General features: G+C 38.4%; 1 protein-coding gene across 1 annotated transcript; it reads right to left on the reverse strand.

Annotated features, from left to right (window-relative positions):
* Positions 1–1,159: 1,159 nt before the first annotated feature.
* LOC120880426 (complement factor H-like) lies at positions 1,160–19,444 on the reverse strand. Its single transcript, XM_040263782.1, is given in 8 exon segments — positions 1,160–1,547; positions 1,992–2,090; positions 2,093–2,173; positions 5,690–5,863; positions 8,984–9,157; positions 14,046–14,222; positions 14,663–14,851; positions 19,387–19,444. Coding segments are annotated over 8 exon segments (1,161 nt in total). The 3' UTR covers positions 1,160–1,338.
* Between the last annotated feature and the right edge of the window lie 3,250 nt (positions 19,445–22,694).

Raw genomic sequence — 22,694 nt, forward strand, 5'->3', positions numbered from 1 at the left:
CTCTACCACTGTTCTATCAATCGAACTGCTTCAGGTTGCTGGAGCCTATATATTCACTGCTGCTAAGTTGCTTCAGTCGTGTCTGACTCTGTGCAACCCCGTAAATGGCAGCCCCCCAGGCTCCGCCATCCCTGGGATTCTCCAGGCAAGAACACTGGAGTGGGTTGCCATTTCCTTCTCCAATGCATGAAAGTGAAAAGTGAAAGTGAAGTCGCTCAGTCGTGTCTGACTCCCAGTGACCCCATGGACTGCAGCCCCCCAGGCTCCTCCGTCCATGGGATCCTCCAGGCAAGAGTGCTGGAGTGGGTGCCATAGTGAATCCCAAAATTCACTAGGCTACTGCTGCATTTCTTTTGCTGTGACATGAGTTCCTTGATCGGAAGCATTGCTCTGTAGACCACCACCCTCCACAGAGGGTTGTTTTGGCTGATGCATTGTGCAGGGAAAGCACATCCATCCGGAGCGGGTTGTCATTTCCTACTCCAGGGCATCTTCCTGATCCAGAGACTGAACCCTTATCTCCTGCGTCTCTGCATTGCAGGTAGATTCTTAACCACTGAGCCACCAAGGAATATATACCCTTACTTTGTATATGTCTTTATGTTAAAATAACATATTCTATGTTTCAAAGGTGATATACATTAAAGACAGAAAAATTCAAGAATGTGTGTACACAAAAAGGAGTTAAACACCACATTTTACCCCATTATCTCTAAATTCAACTATAGTTATTCTAAATATTCTATTACATTTCTTGCTAATATTTTTCTATTAAAAACGCATTCAGTGTTTAAAGCATAGTGTGTTTATGTGCATGTGTGTTTATAGATGTCAAATGTTTTTAATCACTCTAATCACTTTTAATGTCATAATCATTACGTACCCAATTAATTCCTCTTTCTTTGAATTACTGTGTGCTAGATATGCATATTGTAAATGGTTATGTATGACATAGTTCGCTCTTTACATGTTTGGAAATGATATTATTTTGAAGATACCAACAAGGATTCTTTTCCTTTTTCTCCTGAAGGAGTCTCAGAAAACCTCAGAAGTTACGGAGAAATCTTTGAGAAAGTTAGGCAACTGATCTATAGAAGAGGCACTGAAGTGATTGCATTAATTCCTTCCTCAGGTATTTTATCAACAGGACACAGCACTTGGTTTGCCAAGTTTAATGACGTGCTTTAAAGAAGTGATGCATTAGTCTTCCTGATTATAATTTCATCATCCCCAGAACAATTTGATTTGTGAATCAAAATGAGTTAAACAATACTTGATAAAATAAACAGAATTGGATTAATAATGGAAAATTCTCAACGCACGCACATACAACTGCATCTAACCAGTGTTTTGCCCACAGCGAGGATACTCCACTTTTCCTTCCTGACAAGCTGTTCGAAATGTACGATATGGTGTCACTGGATGATATCCACGTTTACATATAAATTCAATACGATCCTGTGTTTTAGAGTAAAGTTTTTTTGAAGTTGTCCATTTTAACTGTATGTTATGTTTTTCCATCATTTCTTCTGAAATTTCACAGGCCTCTGAAGATAAAAATATAAACATAAAACATTATATAGTGAACAAATATTTTTCACAGAATTTAAAGCTTTCAAGTAGAATCTTCTACTCTAGTCCAAAAATTCCTTCTCAAAACCTTTTCCAAACCAACTCACTGAAAATCTATTATGCAGGTTTCATCATTTTAAATGTTAGAATGAGGTACTATATTTAATGTAATAATTAAATGTTATAATCATAGACTTACAATGTCAATTCCCTTATGAAAGATTTCATTAAGGAACTTCTTGTTGCTATTGTTCCTGACCAGAAAATTTTCAGACTTTATGTCCACACATAGGAATATTTGGTAATCAAGCATGCAACAGAATGGTCTGTTAGTCCATGAAAACTCTATTATAAACAGCTAAGCCTCATGCCCAATACAGAGATTTCCCCAGGATCCACGAGCAGACTGGGGCATTTGCCCAAGCACTTTGGTGGCTTAGCCCACTCTCCATTCTCACCCACACTGTTTCTCTTTCCCTGGAGCTCACAGTAGGCCAGGCACTGATGCCCCACGATTGACCGAGAGGACATACAGGTGTGAGGAGTGAGGTAAGGCCTCTGCTGTCTGTTGTTGGAGGAGGCCCACATTTTCCTTGAGAGTCTAAAATCTGTGTTGTTTGATTTATTGAAAAACCACCACCCCCCACAGTTTAAAATAAAGGAAAAAAATGTAGCCTACTATGTAATATCGAGAGTTGTGACTTCTGATGACAGAAATGATTTATTGAAGAAAATCCAATCACTTAACAGGAAAGGCACATTTTTAAGTTTTACTTTTACCCCACTTGAAATCACACATAACACATTCACAAATATGTCTTCTGTGCAGGGTTCTGGTATTAAAATACATTTTCTTAGTGAATGTATGCTAGGCAGATGGATACTGAAGAGAAATAAAACATTTCTTTTGTCCTTATGTACAACATACTGCAGTGTCTTGAATCTCTAGTCATTTTTATTGATTTTCAAATTGTTACAAAAAAAAATTAGCTCCATCAACTCCTTAAGTAAAATTCAAGCAATTACAGATTTGAATAGTGGACTTCCTTTCTTGGACACGTTGAGACGTTTATTACATCTGTGAAGTATTCCTTCTGCTAATTAAAAATCCTGACATACTATAAAAACCAACACAGAAAATTTTAAAAGATGTAGAGAAGATGTCAGTCTGATTAGAGACCTTGAGATTCAAGAAATTACACTGCAGACAGTGGCTTGGGTTTCAATTTGCTTTCTGTGTATCTTGGTCAAGCCACTGAGACAACCACCCAGAAATGATAACAAGTTCAAGCAAAAAAAAAAAAAAGTTCTCAAGAAATACTTCATCTTTTTCATCAGAGGCCCAGAAAGTGGTATGTGTATGCCTGCTAAGTCACTTGTTGTGTCTAACTGTGCAACGCTATGGACTGTAATCCGCCAGGCTCCTCTGTCCATGGGATTCTCTAGGCGAGAACACTGGAGTGGGTTGCCACTCCCTCCTCCAGGGACCAGCCCTCCATCTCCTGCAGCTCCTACACCGTGGGGGGATTCTTTACTGCTGAGACACTGGGGGAGCCCAGAAACAAAGCAGGCCAGCGAGACAAAGAATTTCTATAATACTGACTTACTCTAGAAATACACCATAACGCAAACCTGAGACTAACTTTCCCTGCCTTGATCAGCAGGGGCCAAGCAAGGAGCCCAGACTTCCACTCACATGGTTGGGAAGCAAGATACCTCTGCCCTTTCTCCTTGAGTCAGTGGAGGCCAGGTGGGAACCCTGGACTTGCACCCTGCATGGCAATAATGGAGGCCTGATAAATGAAAGATTCCAATAAAATCTAGGGTCTCAAAAATCATAATACCCCAAAAGTCTAGGATACAGATCATTCATAATACCAAGGACCTGGAAAGCCTCAAAAGAAAAAAAAAATCCATAGAAGACAACACTGGGATGACACAGATATTGAAATAATTGGTAAATGGTTTTTCTTAATGGAATTGAATTTATAGAACTAAAAAAAATAGACATATAATTTTAAAAACACATTGGATAAGCTCAATAATACACTGCAGATGACAGAAGGATAAATAAGCTTAACTACAGACTAACTTTGAATATAGACTGAAAAAAGATGGACAGAGCCTCAGGCAATCATAGGAAGATAGTAAAAGATTGGAGACCCCGAAGGTGAAAAGAAAGGGGATTGAGATGAAAAAATAACTATAATGACTGAATATTTCCCAAATAGGGCACAAAGCACAAGTCTACATATTAAAACATCTGAAGAATTCCAAACAGTATAAACCCATAGGAATTAATGTCAAGATACATCATAACTAAATTGCTGGAAACCAAAGGAAAAAAAATCTCAAAAGCAGCTAGATAGATATTATGCAATACTTATACAGCAAAAGGATCCAAGCATCAGTAGAGTTCTCATCCATGGCAATAGAGCCAGGAAAAAGTGACATCATTTTTCCAATCCTGGAAGAAAAGAATTGTCAACCCCAAATTCTATATCCAGTGATACCATCCTATAGGATTAAAGGAAGAAAGAAAGACATTCCGAGACAAAGGAAAACAGAATTTGTTGCCAGCAGACCTACTTAAAGAATTGCTAAAGGAATTCTTAAGATAGAAAGGGAAATAGAAAAGGGATTGAGACTTCAGGAAGGAAGGAAAAATAATAGAATTGATTTTAAAAATTCAGGGGTAAATATAATAAGACTGTCTTTTCCCTAATGATTTTATTAGATCATGGTCATGCAAAATTGTGTCATTTGATATAGTGCTCAGTATATGTTGAGGGAATATTTAAGGAATTTATGTTAAAAATGTGGGGAGGGTAAATAAATCTAAATGGAAATAAAGTTTACACATTTCACCTGAGGTGATAAAATGTCAGCAACAGTAGGGAGTGATAAACTACCTATGTGTACCTTAATACCTAGAGCAACTATTAAGAAAGCCCTGCAGAGAAAGCATATACTCGAAAGCAATGCAGATGTATCAGTTAAATTATTTTATAGTGTTCAAAACTCCACAGTGAAGAAAAAGAGATGAGAAACAGAGAAAACACACACAAAACAAATAGTAAAATGGCAGACACTGTCCCTAAGAGTAGTTGCTTTAAATGTAAATGGTCTAAACACTTCAGCTTAAAGACAGAGTGGTAGGTGAACACAGAAACTGTAAGCTGAGCTGGGTGCTGTTTTAAACATGGAAACATATTCAGGAGGATTTGCCAAAAATTCACCCCAGGCAAGAATTAACTTGATAAACTAGAAGACTCTTGAGAGTCCCTTGGACAGCAAGGAGATTAAACCAGTCAATCTCAAAGAAAATCAACCCTGAATATTCACTGGAAGGACTGATGCTGAAGCTAAAGCTCCCGTACTTTGGCCACCTGATGTGAAGAGCCAACTCATTGGGAAAGTCTGTAATGCTGGGAAAGATTGAGGACAGGAGGAGAAGGGAGGTGACAGAAGATAAGATGGTTGGATGACATCACTGACTTGACGGAGGTGAGTTTGAGCAAACTCGGAGATAGTGAAGGACAGCTAATCCTGGTGTGCTGCAGTCCGTGGGGTCGCAAAGAATTGGACATGACTTACAATTTCTTGTTTAGATTCCCTTCTTTTCTGAACTGTAAACACTGAATTGTCCTAAGGCCAAGTTTCAGACATTTTCTTTTTATGTGTACACTAATTCCCTGAATGAGTTCAACTCATTCATATCTTTAAATATCACCCATATGTGAAGATGGCCAAAAGACACCACATTCTGTTATCGGGTCCCAGTTGCCTATTCCATGTCTCAAAGTGAAATTCCTTGGGCTGTCAAATGTACTTATGGTATCTTTAACACATTTATTCTTCAAGAAATAACTGTCTTAATATTTAAGACAGGAAATGTTCCATGATTCCAACCGTGCAAATCTGGTCAACTATTTCATAAAACATATATGTGAGATTATTTATTCATTCTACAAAAGAACTGGGATGTTAAGCACCATCATTTTCTTTTAATCAAAAAATTATTCCCTAAGAACTTCTTCAATATCTGTTTACATCAACATATTTTATTCCTAATACTTTCTCTTAAATCAAGGAGTGGGTAGACAAGATACTGTACCTTTGCACTGAGGTGGTTTTGTCCAAGTTCCATTTAAACATGTCACATCTACGTCCCCCAAAATGTCATAAGTTCCAATGCATTCATAACGTACTCTCTCACCATTTTGATACCTAGGCCTCTCACTTTGTATAACTGCATTTTTCACTCTGGGTGGATTCACACAGGAAACATCTGAAAAAAAAGTATTTCTAAGATAATGATCCTTATGAACAATAAGCCAATGAGTGAATGTCAAATATATTCCATGGTTACTTAAATTCAATAGGTAATCTGTCATGAAAGACTGCTAAATTCAATGTTTACATATAAGATTAAGGGAAAGGAGATAAAGCAATATTTTTCAGTGCAAATTAAGCTTTTTTACCTTAAATCTCTGCCCCAGCCTTCACTAGCAGGTTAATACATGATTTGAGGCCAGTGAAAATGAGAGCTTTTCTGGACAACTCTTTCTGAGTTTAGTAAAATCAGTGTTAAATAAATTCATAATGAATTTATAAACCATAAGAAAGTCATAATAATAAGATCATATGGATTTGATTTAAATCATCAGGATTTGGTTTACAGTCATTCTGTTTATTAACTGTAACTTAAGACATCTAGAAAAATAAACACAGTAGATACTTCTTTAGAAACTTGATCAAGAATTAGCACACTTTGAAGAATAGCATTATTGAAGGAAGAATATTAATTAAAAGATCCAAACATATCTGGAAAACAAAACTATTCTTTGATGATATTTTTTGGAAAATGCTTGACACCACAGTGAGTGATGGGTCATCCCTCAGTGATATTCAGGAGATGTAAGGTACAAGAGGCTGTAGCCTTGACTCCTAAACTGAAATGTGCACAGAATCTCTTGGGATTCCTTAAAACAGTGTTGGAGTTGCAGCCCCAGAGGTTTTGATTCAACAGGTCTGAGTGAGCCTGTAAATCTGCTTGCATATCTTACAGTTTTCCAGAACATGCTGAGATTGCTGTGCCCGGGATGTGCTTTTAGAATTACTGGGCTACAACACTAAACACTGAAAACACAATCCCATATCTTTTTATGTTGAAACATAAACTTTTTTGACCTGTATGCGGGTCAAGGAGCAACAGTTAGAACTTGACATGGAACAATTGTCTGGTTCAAAATTGGGAAGGGTGTACGACAAGGCTGTATATCATCACCCTGCTTGTTTAACTTCTATGCAGAGTACATCATGTGAAATGCTAGGCTGGCTGAATCACAAGTTGGAATCAAGATTTCTGGGAATAATATCAACAATCTCAGATATGCAAATGATACCACTCTAATGGCTGAGAGTAAAGAGGAACTAGTCTCGAGAGTGAAAGAGAAGAGTGAAAAAGATGGCTTGAAAGTCAATGTTTAAAAAACGAAGATCATGGCATCCAGTCCCATCACTTCATGGCAAATAGAAGGGGAAAAAGTGGAAGCAGTGACTTATTTGATTTTCTTGGGCTCCAAAATCAATGTGGATGGTGAGTGCAGCCCTGAAATTCACAGATGCTTGCTTCTTGGGAGGAAAGCTGTATCAAACCTAGATAGCGTATTAAAAAGTAGAGACATCACTGCCTACAGAGGGCAGTATAGTCAAAGCTATGTGTTTTTCCAGTAGTCGTTTAAGGATGGGTGCTGCTGATGCTGTCGCTTCAGTCGCGTCTGACTCTGTGACCCCATAGACGGCAGCCCACCAGGCTCCCCCGTCCCTGGATTCTCCAGGCAAGAACACTGGAGTGGGTTGCATTTCCTTCTCCAGTGCATGAAAGTGAAAAGTGAAAGTGAAGTCTCTCAGTCATGTCTGACTCTTAGAGACCCCATGGACTGCAGCCTACCAGGCTCTTCCATCCATGGGATTTTCCAGGCAAGAGTACTGGAGTGGGGTGCCATTGTAAAGAAGGCTAAGTACTGAAGAATTGATGGTTTCAAGCTGTGCTGCTGTTGAGAGTCCCTTGGACTGCAAGGATATCAAGCCAGTCAACTGTAAAGGAAATCAACCCTGAATATTCATTGGAAGGACTGATGCTGAAGCTGAACCTCTAATACTCTGGCCACCTGATGTGAAGGGCCAACTCACTGGAAAAGACCCTGATGCTGGGAAAGATTGAAGGCAGGAGAAGGGGATGACAGAGGATGAGATGGACTCAATGGACGTGAGTCTGAGCAAACTCTGGGAGATAGTGAAGGACAGGGAAGCCTGGTGTGCTGTAGTCCATGGGGTCACAAAGAGTCAGACACGACTTATTGACTGAACAACAATAAGAACAATGAATAATCTATGGCCATTTAATGATGGTGAATGTTATATTACTTAAGATACTTTAATAATAAAATTTAAATAAAATAAATAAAACTTAAAATAATAAAATAATAAAACTTAAATAATAAAATTTTACCAAAGTACCTCTGCACACTGGCCTTCCTATCCATTTGCTCTTAACACACTGTATCGTGTTGGATCCATCCAGCTGATAATATGGTTGACATTTAAAAGCCACTTTTTCTCCTGACCTATATGATTTCTTCTTCTTGCTTGTGAGTACAGCACCATCAAAGCTGGGCAAGTTAAAACAATCTGTGCCTGAAAAAAAGGGAATGTATATTAGTTTAGTCCATCTTTAAAAATACATAGTGACCAATTATTATATTCCAGAAAAAATAGATATGTACATATCAAACCAATGAATATTGCACAAATTTCTCTTATAACTTAAAACAAATGTCAGCCATCTTGACCTAGTCACATTGAGCGTCTCTATATTCATCAGAAGTACGACATGGGGATGGTGACATGCAAAGAGATCGGGCTGCATGTGGTGCTTGAGAGCATACTTCTCACACTTAAATTCTTTTTCCTTATTGCAGGCTGCCTACGTTATAAACGTGTTTCTGTTTCTTGTATCAAAATCTGTTACCTTGAATTACGTCACATGTCTTAGAAAATTGTGTATTATAAAGAACCGATTGATAAATTAACAGTACATTGAGTAGTGGTAAGACTGATGAGCAGAGGTCAACTGTGATACAGTCATGTGGAACAAAGACCAGATCTGAGAATGTTTATCAGAGGATGTCCAAACTGCACCCAAGTTGATGTGAAAATGAGATAATTTAGCTCCTGTTTTCAAACTTTTGTTATTACTAGGATTGTTAATTCCCTACTAGAATTCAGAACTTTCACAAGATCCCTTGTAAAGTTCTAGAATTACTGCTTAGTTTCATATTTGTACCATCTATGGTCTTAATTAAAGATATTTATCAGCATTAGAATAAAATGAAATGCACTATACTTATGCATTTTGGTGTACGGGACCATTTCCCTCCTAAACATCTTATAGATGCAAATCCATAAATCCTAAATCCTTCGTTACAGGTGTATGTGGCTTTTTCTCCATATTGATAACTGTCTTTCTTGTGACGTACAGCACCATTCTGAATTGAAGGTGGAAGTCCACAGGGAAGACCTAGGAATAAATGAAAGAGAGATTTTATGTTTCACTAACTCTGAAATTTAACTTATGTACTGCTTGTCATATTTGATAGTTTAACTGAAAGTAATAAATGGTTTTACAGGAGTTTACATGACATCACACAGAAGTGCACAAATGTGTCCTAAAATCACCATTCTGATGTGTGTCCAGCTGTCCACATAAGCAAGAACTTGAAACCAAAAGTACCAATATATGAAAGAGACTATCTGTGCTCTCTAACGAGTCATGGGTAATTAAAGAAAAGCACACTGAGATTCCATCATCTTAGAAGGAGTGTTAAATATTGTAAGTTATTAGAAGGGACATTGTAGGAAGGACAGAGGACATTTTTTGGGAAAAAACTTGGTGGCAATGCAAACACTGCAACTTCTATGAATAGTCGAATTATGAATACATTTACTGATATGAATAAGAAGTTTTAATTTTGTTATACATCCAGCACCAACACAAAAAAATTGCCAAAATTAAAAGTGATTCTATATGGAACCAATGAAATTAAGAAAAAGAATGATTTGAACATGAAAAAATTAATTAAATGCATTAATATATAAATTACATATAAGTGCTATAATATATACAAAATTTTATATACTGAGTAAAGGAGTCTGTCTCATGACTTTGTTGCCAGTTCATTAGTTTAAAAATCTGGAATTAACACACATTGAAGAATAACACAGTTGAAGGAAGAAGATGACCAAAAGATCCAAACAGAAGATCTGACAAAATAACAGAAAAATAAATGCATAATTTACAAATTACTCTTTGATGATATTTTGGGCAAATGCTTTAGGACACTGCAGTAAGTGATATGTATAATTCCTCAGTGAGACTGAGGGGATGTAAGTCACATGCTAGTAAAGTAATGCTCAAAATTCTCCAAGCCAGGCTTCAGCAATACGTGAATCGTGAAATTCCGGATGTTCAAGCTGGTTTTAGAAAAGGCAGAGGAACCAGAGATCAAATTGCCAACATCCGCTGGATCATGGAAAAAGCAAGAGAATTCCAGAAAAAACATCTATTTCTGCTTTATTGACTATGCCAAAGCCTTTGACAGCCTTTGATCACAATAAACTGTGGAAAATTCTGAAAGAGATGGGAATACCAAACCACCTGACCTGCCTGTTGAGAAACCTGTATGCAGGTCAGGAAGCAACAGTTAGAATTGGACATGGAACAACAGACTGGTTCCAAATAGGAAAAGGAGTATGTCAAGGCTGTATATTGTCACCCTGCTTATTTAACTTATATGCAGAGTATATCATGAGAGACCCTGGGCTGGAAGAAGCACAAGCTGGACTCAAGACTGCCAGGAGAAATATCAATAACCTCAGATATGCAGATGACACCACCCTTATGGCAGAAAGTGAAGAGGAGCTAAAAAGCCTCTTGAGAAAGGTGAAAGAGGAGAGTGAAAAAGTTGGCTTAAAGCTCAACATTCAGAAAATGAAGATCATGGCATCCCATCCCATCACTTCATGGGAAATAGATGGGAAAACAGTGGAAACTGTGTCAGACTTTATTTCTTTGGGCTCCAAAATCACTGCAGATGGTGATTGCAGCCATGAAATTAAAAGACGCTTACTCCTTGGAAGAAAAGTTATGACCAACCTAGATAGCATATTCAAAAGCAGAGACATTACTTTGCCGACTAAGGTCCATCTAGTCAAGGCTATGGTTTTTCCAGTGGTCATGTATGGATGTGAGAGTTGGACTGTGAAGAAAGCTGAGTGCCGAAGAATTGATGCTTTTGAACTGTGGTGTTGGAGAAGACTCTTGAGAGTCCCTTGGACTGCAAGGAGATCCAACCAGTCCATTCTGAAGGAGATCAGCCCTGGGATTTCTTTGGAAGGAATGATGCTAAAGCTGAAACTCCAGTACTTTGGCCACCTCATGCGAAGAGTTGATTAACTGGAAAAGTCTCTGATGCTGGGAGGGATTGGGGGCAGGAGGAGAAGGGGACAACAGAGGATGAGATGGCTGGATGGTATCATTGACTCGATGGACATGAGTCTGAGTAAACTCCGGGAGTTGGTGATGGACAGGGAGGCCTGGCGTGCTTCGATTCATGGGGTCACAAAGAGTCAGACACGACTGAGCGACTGAATGACTGAACTGAACTGAAGGTACAAGAGGCTGTAGCCATGGCTCCTAGACTGAAATGTGCACAGAATCCCTTGGCAATCTTTAGGACAGTGTCAGGACTGCAGCCCCAGAGTTTTTCACTGAACAGTTTTTTATGTTTTCAATGCTCTCTGAAAACAATTTTTAAATGAACTGGCATTTAAATATGCTGATATTACACTGAAAATTAAGAATATATTCTACATTTTGTGAAAAGAGATATGCCCGTTACCTAAATCTAATTTTGTTAAAACATTAGCATGACAGCGTTGTTAATGACTTTGAAATATAGTCAACAAAACATACTTAAATATAGGAGTTGATGAAGTTTGAATCTGCAAAATCATCACCCTATGCAAGATTATGAAATTAACCATTGTTCCCCAAAGTTTCTTCATATTACAAACAAGAATCCCCCAAACATGTTTGAGTCGTACTCTAGCTTTTCTGTGACATATTTTCTATTCACATTTTCATGAGCATATTCACATGACCTCATAAGCAATATTCAGTGGCCTTTCGCCCTGTAGTACTCAGAATATAGAAAACAATTCATTTTATTTCCCCCTTAGGTAAGCATGTTAATTTTTTCATTAAGGTATTATTTATAGGTATCTCACCTTGCAGGTTGTTTCTACCAGGAGATTCAATCAAAAATATATGCACATGAAAGTAGATAAAATTATATTTAGGAGGAAGACTGAGTGTTTGAATCAATTTCAACTTACCCTGTCTTTAAGCAGTGGAAACCCACAAAGTGAGAAGGACATTGATTAGTAACAGCATGTTAGATTTTCTCGATGGTACAGTCACACAAATATTCCAGTTGCACCATGTGAGGTTTAAAATCTGCCTCATTTGCAGTTCCCAAATGTGACTCCGAAATTAAGTGTATTACAGTGAAGCTGGTTAATGTGTCGTTTAGTAAATATCAAAGTTCAATGTCTTACACTATCCCTAAATGTTTTCTGTTGGTAGTTTCATGGTAAGTTATTTTATTCATCACCTGACAAATATGTCCATAGCTTTATGTGGGACCAGGTATGAACTGGCTCCAGAAGTAATGTAAAATACTAATTTTCAATAAAACATCTCAAGATAGTAGGTGAAGTTCTTCCTGCCTGTTGAATCATCTGTATTTTCATGGGCTGTGGAAAATGATACATTTTTAAAAATTACGGTAGATCTTAATATGTACTACACAGGTTATGGGGTGTTAAATGTGGCGATCGTGTTAAAGAAACCAGCTGCCAGTGCAGGAGACGTGGGTTTGATCTCTGGATTGGGAAGATGCCTTGAAGAAAGGCATGGCAACCCACTCCAGTATTCCCACCTTGAGAACCATGGACCGAGAAGCCTGGTGGGCTACAGTCCTCGGAGTCGCAAAGAGTCGGACACAACTGAAGTGACTGATCACGCACAGTGTAACGATTTGACTTATATATATAATGATATGTTTACAACAGTAAGTTTAGTGAATATCCATCATTTCATTATTTGATATCAGTTACTGTATAATTATTATGTTCTTCTGTTTGTGTTACAGTCCTTGATTTTTGTGTTCCTTACAGTCTCATGTTCGTTTTGTGTTTAAAGCATGCTGTGTTTGCATTTAAAGCAGCAGTCACTTCCTCTAGTCTTTACAGACTTGCCTTGGGGAGAGAAGTTGCTCTGTCACTGATAGGATTTTGAGGCTTTTCCAGACCTCTTTTAAGGATACACCTGGCCACATATCTCAGTTCGTCTTGGGAGAGAATTTTGAAGCTCGTATGCTTCTTTCAGCCCAGCAAAGCCAGTCTCTGTGCTGACAGCTTCCTGGCTGCTTCCCTGGGGCAATGCTGAATACTGAGTTTGTGTGCTTTCTCTCAGTCCCACGGGGTCAGACTGGCTTCTGGATGTCTCACAGATCAAAGGCTTAGAACACCACCGTGAAGACCTACACAGGGAGCTGGCCCTAGGGCAGGGGGACATGGATGTGCTGAGGTGCCCATGGGTGAGCAGGACCCACAAGCAAGGTGTCTGCAATGCCTAGAGGGTGGGCTTCTTGGTAGTGTCTCCAACATGGTCAGTGGGATCCCTGTCCCTCAATGAGTTCTAGCTCTGGATGCTGTACAGCTGGGCTCTCCCCACCCCTCAGCCATGCAGATGACCCCCATGTCCTGGATAAGGGGGGAGAGAAGTGCACCTTCTCATCAGTGTTGGAAGCTGAGGAAGCCACCCTTGGTCAGATGCTCTTATTCCCCCACAGGTAAAATCCTCTGCTGCGCGGTCTCTCTTGGCACTAAGCTGTGCCACTTTAGGGGAGGGTGACACAGAAAAGGTGAGGCTGTTCCTCTAAGCCTCTGTGAGGTGCCAGGTCTTGAATATCTGCTGTAATCTCTCTGCTAGACTCCTTGCCTCCCACAAAGACGCTCTCATTCATGCGTGACTGTCAAAGCCTGTGTTTGTATCAGGAGAGACAGTAAAACTCCTATTCTGCCATCTTTCTAACTTCACTCTGTTATTACACGTTTCTTCTTTGTGGTTCTTCTCATTTTCTTGACTAATGTCCATCAATAGTCACATTTATTTTGTTATACACTTATCTAGGAATCAGTACACTCACACATGCTTGTTAAACAATAAAATTAAATAGGTCCTTTGACAAAATAAGAGGCTGATCTAAACATTTTTCAGTGGGTAATACAGCTGAGTCTTACAAACTTATGAAGATACGGGGGTCTGAGCCCAGTTTACTCACCGACGCGGATGCATATTGGAGGAGGGTACCAGCCCTTCTCTGTGCAAGTCATGGTGTTCTGATTATTGTGAAGACTATAGCCATCATGGCAGCGGACTCTTACAGTTTTACCTTGTAAATACTTTTCTTGGGAATTTGTGTAATATCCATTTTCCAAATAATTGAAAGTGCATTGTCCTAAGGATCATAAAAGCAATAGAATGGGAAAATAACATATATTTGGTAAAAGAGCACAGTAAAAATTAACTTTATAGTATTTACCTGACAATGCATTAGTATTCTAAAATATCATGTAACTTAATAAAAATGAAAGTTGCTACCACACTTGTTAAAAAGGAAAAAAAAAAGAATACTCCATGTCATTTATCTTTAGTTTTTATAATTAAAATGCGTATAAATGATGCAGATATTCTTGTAAGGTCTCTATAATTCTCCTGTGACTTCCATGAAGAGCTCCTCATGAAAGGAAGACCTATTTGGATCTTTTTACTCACAGAACTTGTTCCTCAGCCTTCCTGTTGTATACAAGACCTAATTGTACTCACTTACTAGTGAGTACTAGTGTCTCTTCACACTTTGAAAGATTTATACACATAAAATTAAAGAGGTTTACTTACTGAGGCAGGGCACTTCTGGGGACCATCCTTTCAGGGTGCAAGTCATGTAATCCCAGGAACTTTGTGAAGGAGTCACAAAATACCGATTGCAGCGATAGGAAAACTGTTGACCTACACTTGCTGGAAAGTATCCTTTAAATGCATAATATAACCTTCCATGTTTTATTACTGGAAAATCACAAGGTTTCACTTGAAATGAAAAAAAAGTATAAATAATATTTTATCTTAATCAAATTAAAATGGTTTCATCTATTAATTATATTCTCTTACTAGCATAATTACACTCATTGCACTAGGGATTCTAGGACAAGAAAATTTATAAAAACTTCAGATGACTAATATGCGTAAGGAGATCCATGCAGCTGCTATTCCAGGGTCTGGTTTCTCCTTGCCTGCCTCCGGGAGGCCCAGCATTTCCAGTTTCCTGGGATTACAGAGAATGAAATAGCAGTTATGAATGGCTGTGCCAGCACTCCTCACAAGTCATTTCCCAGCTACATGTGGAGAGAGCAGCTCCCAGTTTCTTCATGGAAGAGTCACACCACACATCTAGATGCTCGTCTTCTTCAGCTACTGCCCAAGGAACTGGCTTCTAACTAACCCGTCCCCGAGAGCTGATGAAGCCCAGAGTTTGCTTGGTGCCTGGGGACTACAGAGAGCTGAATCATGGTTTCAAAGAGCACAAGGTTTGAAGGAGGGTGCATGCATTTGCACAGCTCCTCTCACCAGCTCAGTGCAGAGTGAATGAAATAATAGCCTCCAGTTCCCAGGTTTACCACCTATTCTGGCTTCTAGCTCACCTCTCCCAGGACACTAATGGGAGTTGGCATACTCTAGTCAGGAAGCAACAGTTACACCTGGACATGGAACAACAGACTGGTTCCAAATAGGAAAAGGAGTACATCAAGGCTGTATATTGTCACCCTGTTCATTGAACTTCTATGCAGAGTACATCATGAGAAACTCTGGGCTGGAAGAAGCACAAGCTGGAATCAAGATTGCTGGGAGAAATATCAATAACTTCAGATATGCAGATGACACCACCCTATGGCAGAAAGTGAAGAGGAACTAAAAGCCTCTTGATGAAAGTGAAAGTAGAGAGTTAAAAAGTTGGCTTAAAGCTCAACATTCAGAAAATGAAGATCATGGCATCTGGTCCCATCACTTCATGGGAAATAGATGGGGAAACAGTGGAAACTGTGTCAGACCTTATTTTTGGGGGTCTCCAAAATCACTGCAAATGGTGACTGCAGCCAAGAAATTAAAAGACGCTTATTCCTTGGAAGAAAAGATATGAGCAATCTAGATAGCATATTCAAAAGCAGAGACATTACTTTGCCAACAAAAGTCCATCTAGTCAAGGCTATGGCTTTTCTAGTGGTCATGTATGGATGTGAGAGTTGGACTGTGAAGAAAGCTGAGTGCTGAAGAATTGATGGTTTTGAACTGTGGTGTTGGAGAAGACTTTGGGAGTCCCTTGGACTGCAAGGAGATCCAAGCAGTCCATCCTAAAGGAGATCAGTCCTGGGTGTTCATTGGAAAGTCTGATGTTGAAGTTGAAACTCCAGTACTTTGGCCACCTGATGCAAAGAGCTGACTCATTTGAAAAGACCCTGATGCTGGGAAAGATTGAGGGCAGGAGGAGAAGGGGACAACAGAAGATGAGATGGTTGGATGTCATCACCAACTCAATTGACCTGAGTTGGAGTATACTCTGGGAGTTGGTGTTGGATAGGGAGGCCTGGCATGCTGCAGCTCATGGGGTCGCAAAGAGTTGGACATGACTGAGCAACTGAACTGAACTGAACTGAAGTGACTTAGCATGCATGCATGCACATTTCCACCAAAAGACTGGAGACCAGTGATTTACCCAATGAAGATTTAACAATAGCTGTTTTAAAAAACTCCATGTGCTACAAGAAAATACAGTAAGACAGTCAAAAGTAGGAAAACAATAAATGAACAAAATGAGCAGTTTAATAAAAATAAACAAAGCATATAAAACCCCCAGAAATTGTGGTACTGAAGGATTCAACGATGAAATGAAAATGCTTTAGAGAGCATCAACCACAGAATGAAACAAGCATAAGAAATAATCTGTGAGATAGATGACATATTGAAGTTACCCAGTCAGAGGAGAATAAAAAGAAAATAAAACAACTACAACAAAAAAATAAAAAACAAAAAAAGAATGAAGAAAGTCTATATGATCTATGGAGCAGCATCAATAGAACTAACTTGTGAACTATTGAGTTTTCAGAAGGAGAAAAGGGGAGATGAGTGTGAAAGCTAATTTAAAGAATGACTGCTGCTGCTAAGTCACTTCAGTCGTGTCCAACTCTGTGCGACCCCATAGACGGCAGCCCACCAGGCTTCCCCATCCCTGGGATTCTCCAGGCAAGAACACTGGAGTGGGTTGCCATTTCCTTCTCCAATGCATGAAAGTGAAAAGTGAAAGTGAAGTCGCTCAGTCATGTCTGACCCACAGCGACCCTATGGACTGCAGCCTACCAGGTTCTTCCGTCCATGAGATTTTCCAGGCAAGAGTACTGGAGTGGGGTGCCAGAACTTCCCAAATCAGGGGTGTGATTTGGATATCAAAGTTCATGAAGTTTATATGTGACTAAACGAAATAAACATTAAAATGTGTCTACAACACATACTATAATGAAGCTTCAAAAATTAAAGAAAACAGGGAAGACTTAAAGGCTTGAAGTCTTAAAGACTTAAAATCTTAAAGCATGAAGAAAAAAAACCAAAAGCATCAAAACAAAACAAAAAAGCCTGAAACTTACAAAGGAACACCATATGTCTCTAAGCATATTTCAAAGCAGAATCCTAATTAGCCAGGAGAAAGTGGGATGATATATTCCAAGTGCTGAAAGAGGAAACTGCCAACCAAGAATACTGTCATTCAGAAATGAGTTGAAGATGAAGATTTCTCCAGACCCACAAATACTGAGGGAACTGAATACCTATAGACTTGCCTTATTAGAAACCCTGAAAAGAGTTATTCAAGGTGAAATGAAGGCATGCCAATTAATATCATGAAAATACAGAGTACACTGGTAAACGTAAGCGTACAGTTGCATGCAGGATACTCTAATGCTGTAACATGTTGTAATGTTAGATTTTTTTCCCCCTTCACTGTGGCTTCCATATTGGGAATAAACTACTAATTTAATCTCATTCCTTTTGGTTAACATTCTAGTGTATGTTTCCAACACTGTTGGAGATTTAGAATAATTATTTTTTACCCTTGGATTTTTCAGTTTTCAGCATATGTCATTAACAAGTGTGATTTCATGATGAGAATGGGTCATGAACAACAGATGATGAATCTGTTTCTGTGATTTTGAGTTTCAATTAAGAAAAATATATGACTTTCTATTTCTGTTGGATGAGGAAGTAGTTCTTACAAGAAGTCTACAATTGTGAAACACTTATCTATTATGAAATATAACTATTCACAAATATTCAGAACATTTATCTCTAAGGCCACTTTTAGAAAGAGGCCCCTTGTTAATGAGAAGGCTAGTTTTCAACTGGAATATCAGGCAAAGATTTGTCAAAGTTCCAAATTTCTCTTTCATGCTTGCATACTCCTTCTCCTCTGCTATCTCTCTTACTTAGAAATATGCCTTTAATGTTTTCTCTAACTGATTAATAGACCATCTCCCATATACCTGAGAACCAGGGATAAACTGAGTAACACATCTGTCCGCCCTTCAGCAAGCACTCTGGTAATGGAGCCATTCTTATAGGTGACCTGGGACCTAAGGTGCTTTAAATTGTTACCCTTAGGACTGGACAGGAAGCTCTGTTGTGTTGTAAACATTGTTTATGAGGAAAATTGACAAATGGATTTAAATAATATGCAAAACCCAACATGGAACATATTATAAACTCAATAATGAACAGCAATGCATATTATAGTCACACTTAGTGTTTAATGAGGTATCATAAAACTCATTAGAAGATATATCTACAAGAAAGAAAGAAGAGGACCAGATTATTAAAATTAAAAAAAAAAAAACAGAAGAAAAGCATCATAATGAAGAACTTATAAATTTCAAGATAGAAATGATTAAAAATTTTTTTTTGATTTCACAATTTCCAATGCTCTTTTAAAACAATTTCAAAGTTTTGGCATTGAAGCAGAAATAGAGAATATACTCTGGATTTTGTTAAAAGAGATGCCTGTTACCTGTAGCTAATTTTGTTAAAACATTGATTTGGCAGTGATGTTAACGACTTTTAGTAGATTTACTATGATATAATTGAAATACAGTCAACTGAACATACTTAAAATTTAGTACTTGATGAAGTGTGAATCTGCAAAATCAACACCACATGTAAGATTATGAAGATATACATTGTTCTCTAAATTTCTTGTATTACAAATAGGAATCCCCTAAACATTTTGGAGTTATACTCTGACTTTTCTGTGATACATTTTCTGTTCACATTTTCCTGAGTATATTCACATGACCTCACAAGTCAGTATTCAGCGGCTCTGCACCCTGTGGTCCTCAGAGGATGTTGAAGATAATTTATCTCACTTTCCCCTCAGGTGAATATGTGACCATTATTTCATTAAGGTATTCTTTATAGTTATCACATCCTGAAGACTATTTCTACCAGTTGATTCAATCAAAAACACACACATGAAAGCAGAAACGAAGTAGGAGGAAGGGTGAGTGTTCATACCTGTTTCACCTTACCTTGCCCATGAGTGCAGGAAAGCCACAAGGTGAGAACAACATTGATTAGCAAAAACATGTTAGATTTTCTGATGATGCATTCGCACAATACTCCAGTGGCGCTCTTTGAGGTTTAAAATATACTTCATTTGCAGTTAGAAAACATGACTTTGGATTTAAGTGCCTTACAATGAAGCTAGTTAATTAGTGCCATTTAATAAATATCAAAGTTCAATGTTTTACAATATCCATAAATGATTTCTGTTGGTAGTTTCACAATAAGCTATTGTGTTCAACAACCTGTTATGTCCGTGTACAACTTTATGTGGGACTAGGTGTGGACTGGCTTCAAAGTAACATAAAATATTAATTTTTATTAAAACATTTCTAGAGAATAGGTGAAGTTTTTCCCAGCCTTTGAATTATCTGTATTTTCACATGCCTAGTGAAGTGAGGAGATTTTTTTTTAATTACATTAGATCTTAATACCAAGTACACAAGTTATAGTGAATTCTTTGTATTTATATGCTACTTATGTATGGGTTTCAGCTTTATCATCATTCCTTCCAAAGAAATCCCAGGGCTGATCTCCTTCAGAATGGGAGTTGGTGATGGACAGGGAGCCTGGTGTGCTGTGATTCATGGGGTCACAAAGAGTCGGACACGACTGAGCAACTGAACTAACTATGCATGGGTATTTTATGGTTATTAATTTTTCCAGCTCTTTTGACATATAATTGACATGCAGGACTGCATAAGTTTCAGGTGTACAGAGCATAATTATTTTCTGTTTTGTTTTAAAATGTTATTTATTTTAATTGAAGGATAATTACCTTACAATATTGTGATGGGTTTTGCCATATATCAGTATGAATCGGCCATAGGTATACACGTGCCCCCTCCATCCTGAGCTCCCCTCCCACCTCGCTCCCCACCCTACCCCTCCAGGTTGTCATAGAGCACTGGCTTTGGGAGCCCTGCTTCATACATCAAACTCGCACTGGCTGTCTGTTTCACATACGGTAACGTATGTATTTCAGTGCTGTTCTCTCAAGGCACCCCACCCTCGCCTTCTCCCACTGAGTCCAAACATCTGTTCTTTACATCGGTGTCTCCTTTGCTGTATGTAGGATCGTTAGTTCCATCCTTCTAGATTCCATATATAGAGCATAATGGTTTAATGTATATGTATCTTGAAATGATGACTACAAGTTTCGTGAATATCTATCATCTCATATGGGCTTCCCTGATAGCTCAGGTGGTAAAGAATCCCCCTGCAATGCAGGAGACCCCGGTTCAATTCCTGGGTTGGGAAGATCCACTGGAGAAGAGATAGGCTACCCACTCCAGTATTCTTGGGCTTCCCTGGTGGCTCAGCTGGGGTAAAGAAACCGCCCACAATGCGGGACACCTGGGTTCGATCCCTGGGTTGGGAAGATTCCCTGGAGAAGGGAAAGGCTCCCCACCCCAGTATTCTGGCCTGGAGAATTCCTGGGCTGTCTAGTCCATGGCGTTAGAAAGAGCTGGACACAACTGAATGACTTTCACTTTCAGATCATCTCATATAAATACAAAATTAAAGATAGAAAAATATTTTTGTGTGTGAAGAGAACTCTTAGGACTTACTGTTCTACTAACTTTCATACATAAGATACAGCAATATTAACCATATTTACCACATTGTACGCTACATCCTTGGTTCTAATTTATCTCACACCTTTTGACTGCCTTCATCCAATTCTCCCATCCCCAGCCCTAGCCTTGATAACCACATATCAGATCTCTTTTTCAATGTGCTTGTTTTTTTACATACAATTGGCCAAGAACACTGTTACTTCCTGTTACCCAGTGTAGTGATTCCATGATTTTGTTTATTTCAAAATAATCACCACAATAATTCTAATTACATCTATCAACATTTTTAAAATTACATAATTAATGATTATATTCTTTACATTGAATATTTCATGCTCCTGACTCATGTATTTTGGACTGGCAGTTTGTCCTCCCTAACCTCCCTCACCAGAGGATCAGGAGTGCGTGCCCATAAAAAGACACATACAGCATGGTTCACGGAAGCTTTATTTATAAATGGCAAAAGTCCACATTGTTCCCACGAACATTTGGAGACTGGACAGAGCGTTTGTAGCATTTTCATACAATGGATTAATATTCACTAATTTAGAAACCAAAATGAAGTATAGCTATTGACAGCAATTTCACAAAATCTCACAGCTCTCATGCTAAACAAAAAAATCAAACACACTCACTAGGTTAATCAATTTATTATTGATACGAATTTTAAAACGTGGAAAACCTGACCATAAGGGTGGTTGCCTATGGAGATAAGGTGTGGTACAGAATGGGAAGAGACAAAAGGAAATCTTATGTTGTGCTGGAAGTTTGCTCTCTTTAGTTCCAGGTAGTAGTTATACGGGTATATATGTGATTAAAAGTCATCAATCAGAACACTTAAGGTTAATTTCACTTTAGGTACTTAACTATTTATATGTTTACTTTAGCTTTCGAAATACTATTTTTCTGAAGAATAAAGTTAAAAGTTACTGTTTTATTTAAAATGTTCATTTTTCATTGAACTCAAACTTTCACCCTAAAAAATGATAATGTAATTATGGAATAGGGAGTAATTTCAAAAGGCATGAAGGAACATTTGGGATGATGAAAATATTCTACATCTTGATAATAGGGTGGTTATATAACTGTATATATCTTATCTTTAAGATGCCTTCACACAAAAATCTAACTGATAATTTCACCAAGCATCTGAGTACTACTGTCTAGCCAAGTTGGCACAAAATTAACTACCACACAAAATATCCAAGATCAACTTGGATATTTAGTTTGGAAGATTCGCAACCCTACTATGAAAGATACACCTGATTTCTTCTTGCTTCTTGTAGTAAAATACATTCAATGTGATGGAAATTGAAGAATGAACTGTCAAAGAAAAAGGAACCAGTGTGAGATGATTTGAAATGAATTAGCCTATCCATATACTATACTCACCAATCAAGCCCATAGTGAGGCTGGACAGTCCTTTGCTTACAAGGTTACACATGTGAGTCAAGATCCAATCAATTGTCTCAGCCTAAGCCAGAAGTAGAGATGCTGTTATCCAGGGAAGATGTGTGATGTACACACACGACTAACAGCTGGCATGTGTTAGGGCACAAGAGACCGACAAAGTTTTTGAGAAGGTTCAATTCAGTTCAGTTCAGTTCAGTCACTCAGTCGTGTCCGACTCTTTGCGACCCCATGAATCGCAGCACGCCAGGCCTCCCTGTCCATCACCAACTCCCGGAGTTCAC

Source organism: Oryx dammah, unplaced genomic scaffold (assembly GCF_014754425.2).
Source record: "Oryx dammah isolate SB20612 unplaced genomic scaffold, SCBI_Odam_1.1 HiC_scaffold_21, whole genome shotgun sequence".
NCBI lineage: Eukaryota > Metazoa > Chordata > Mammalia > Artiodactyla > Bovidae > Oryx > Oryx dammah.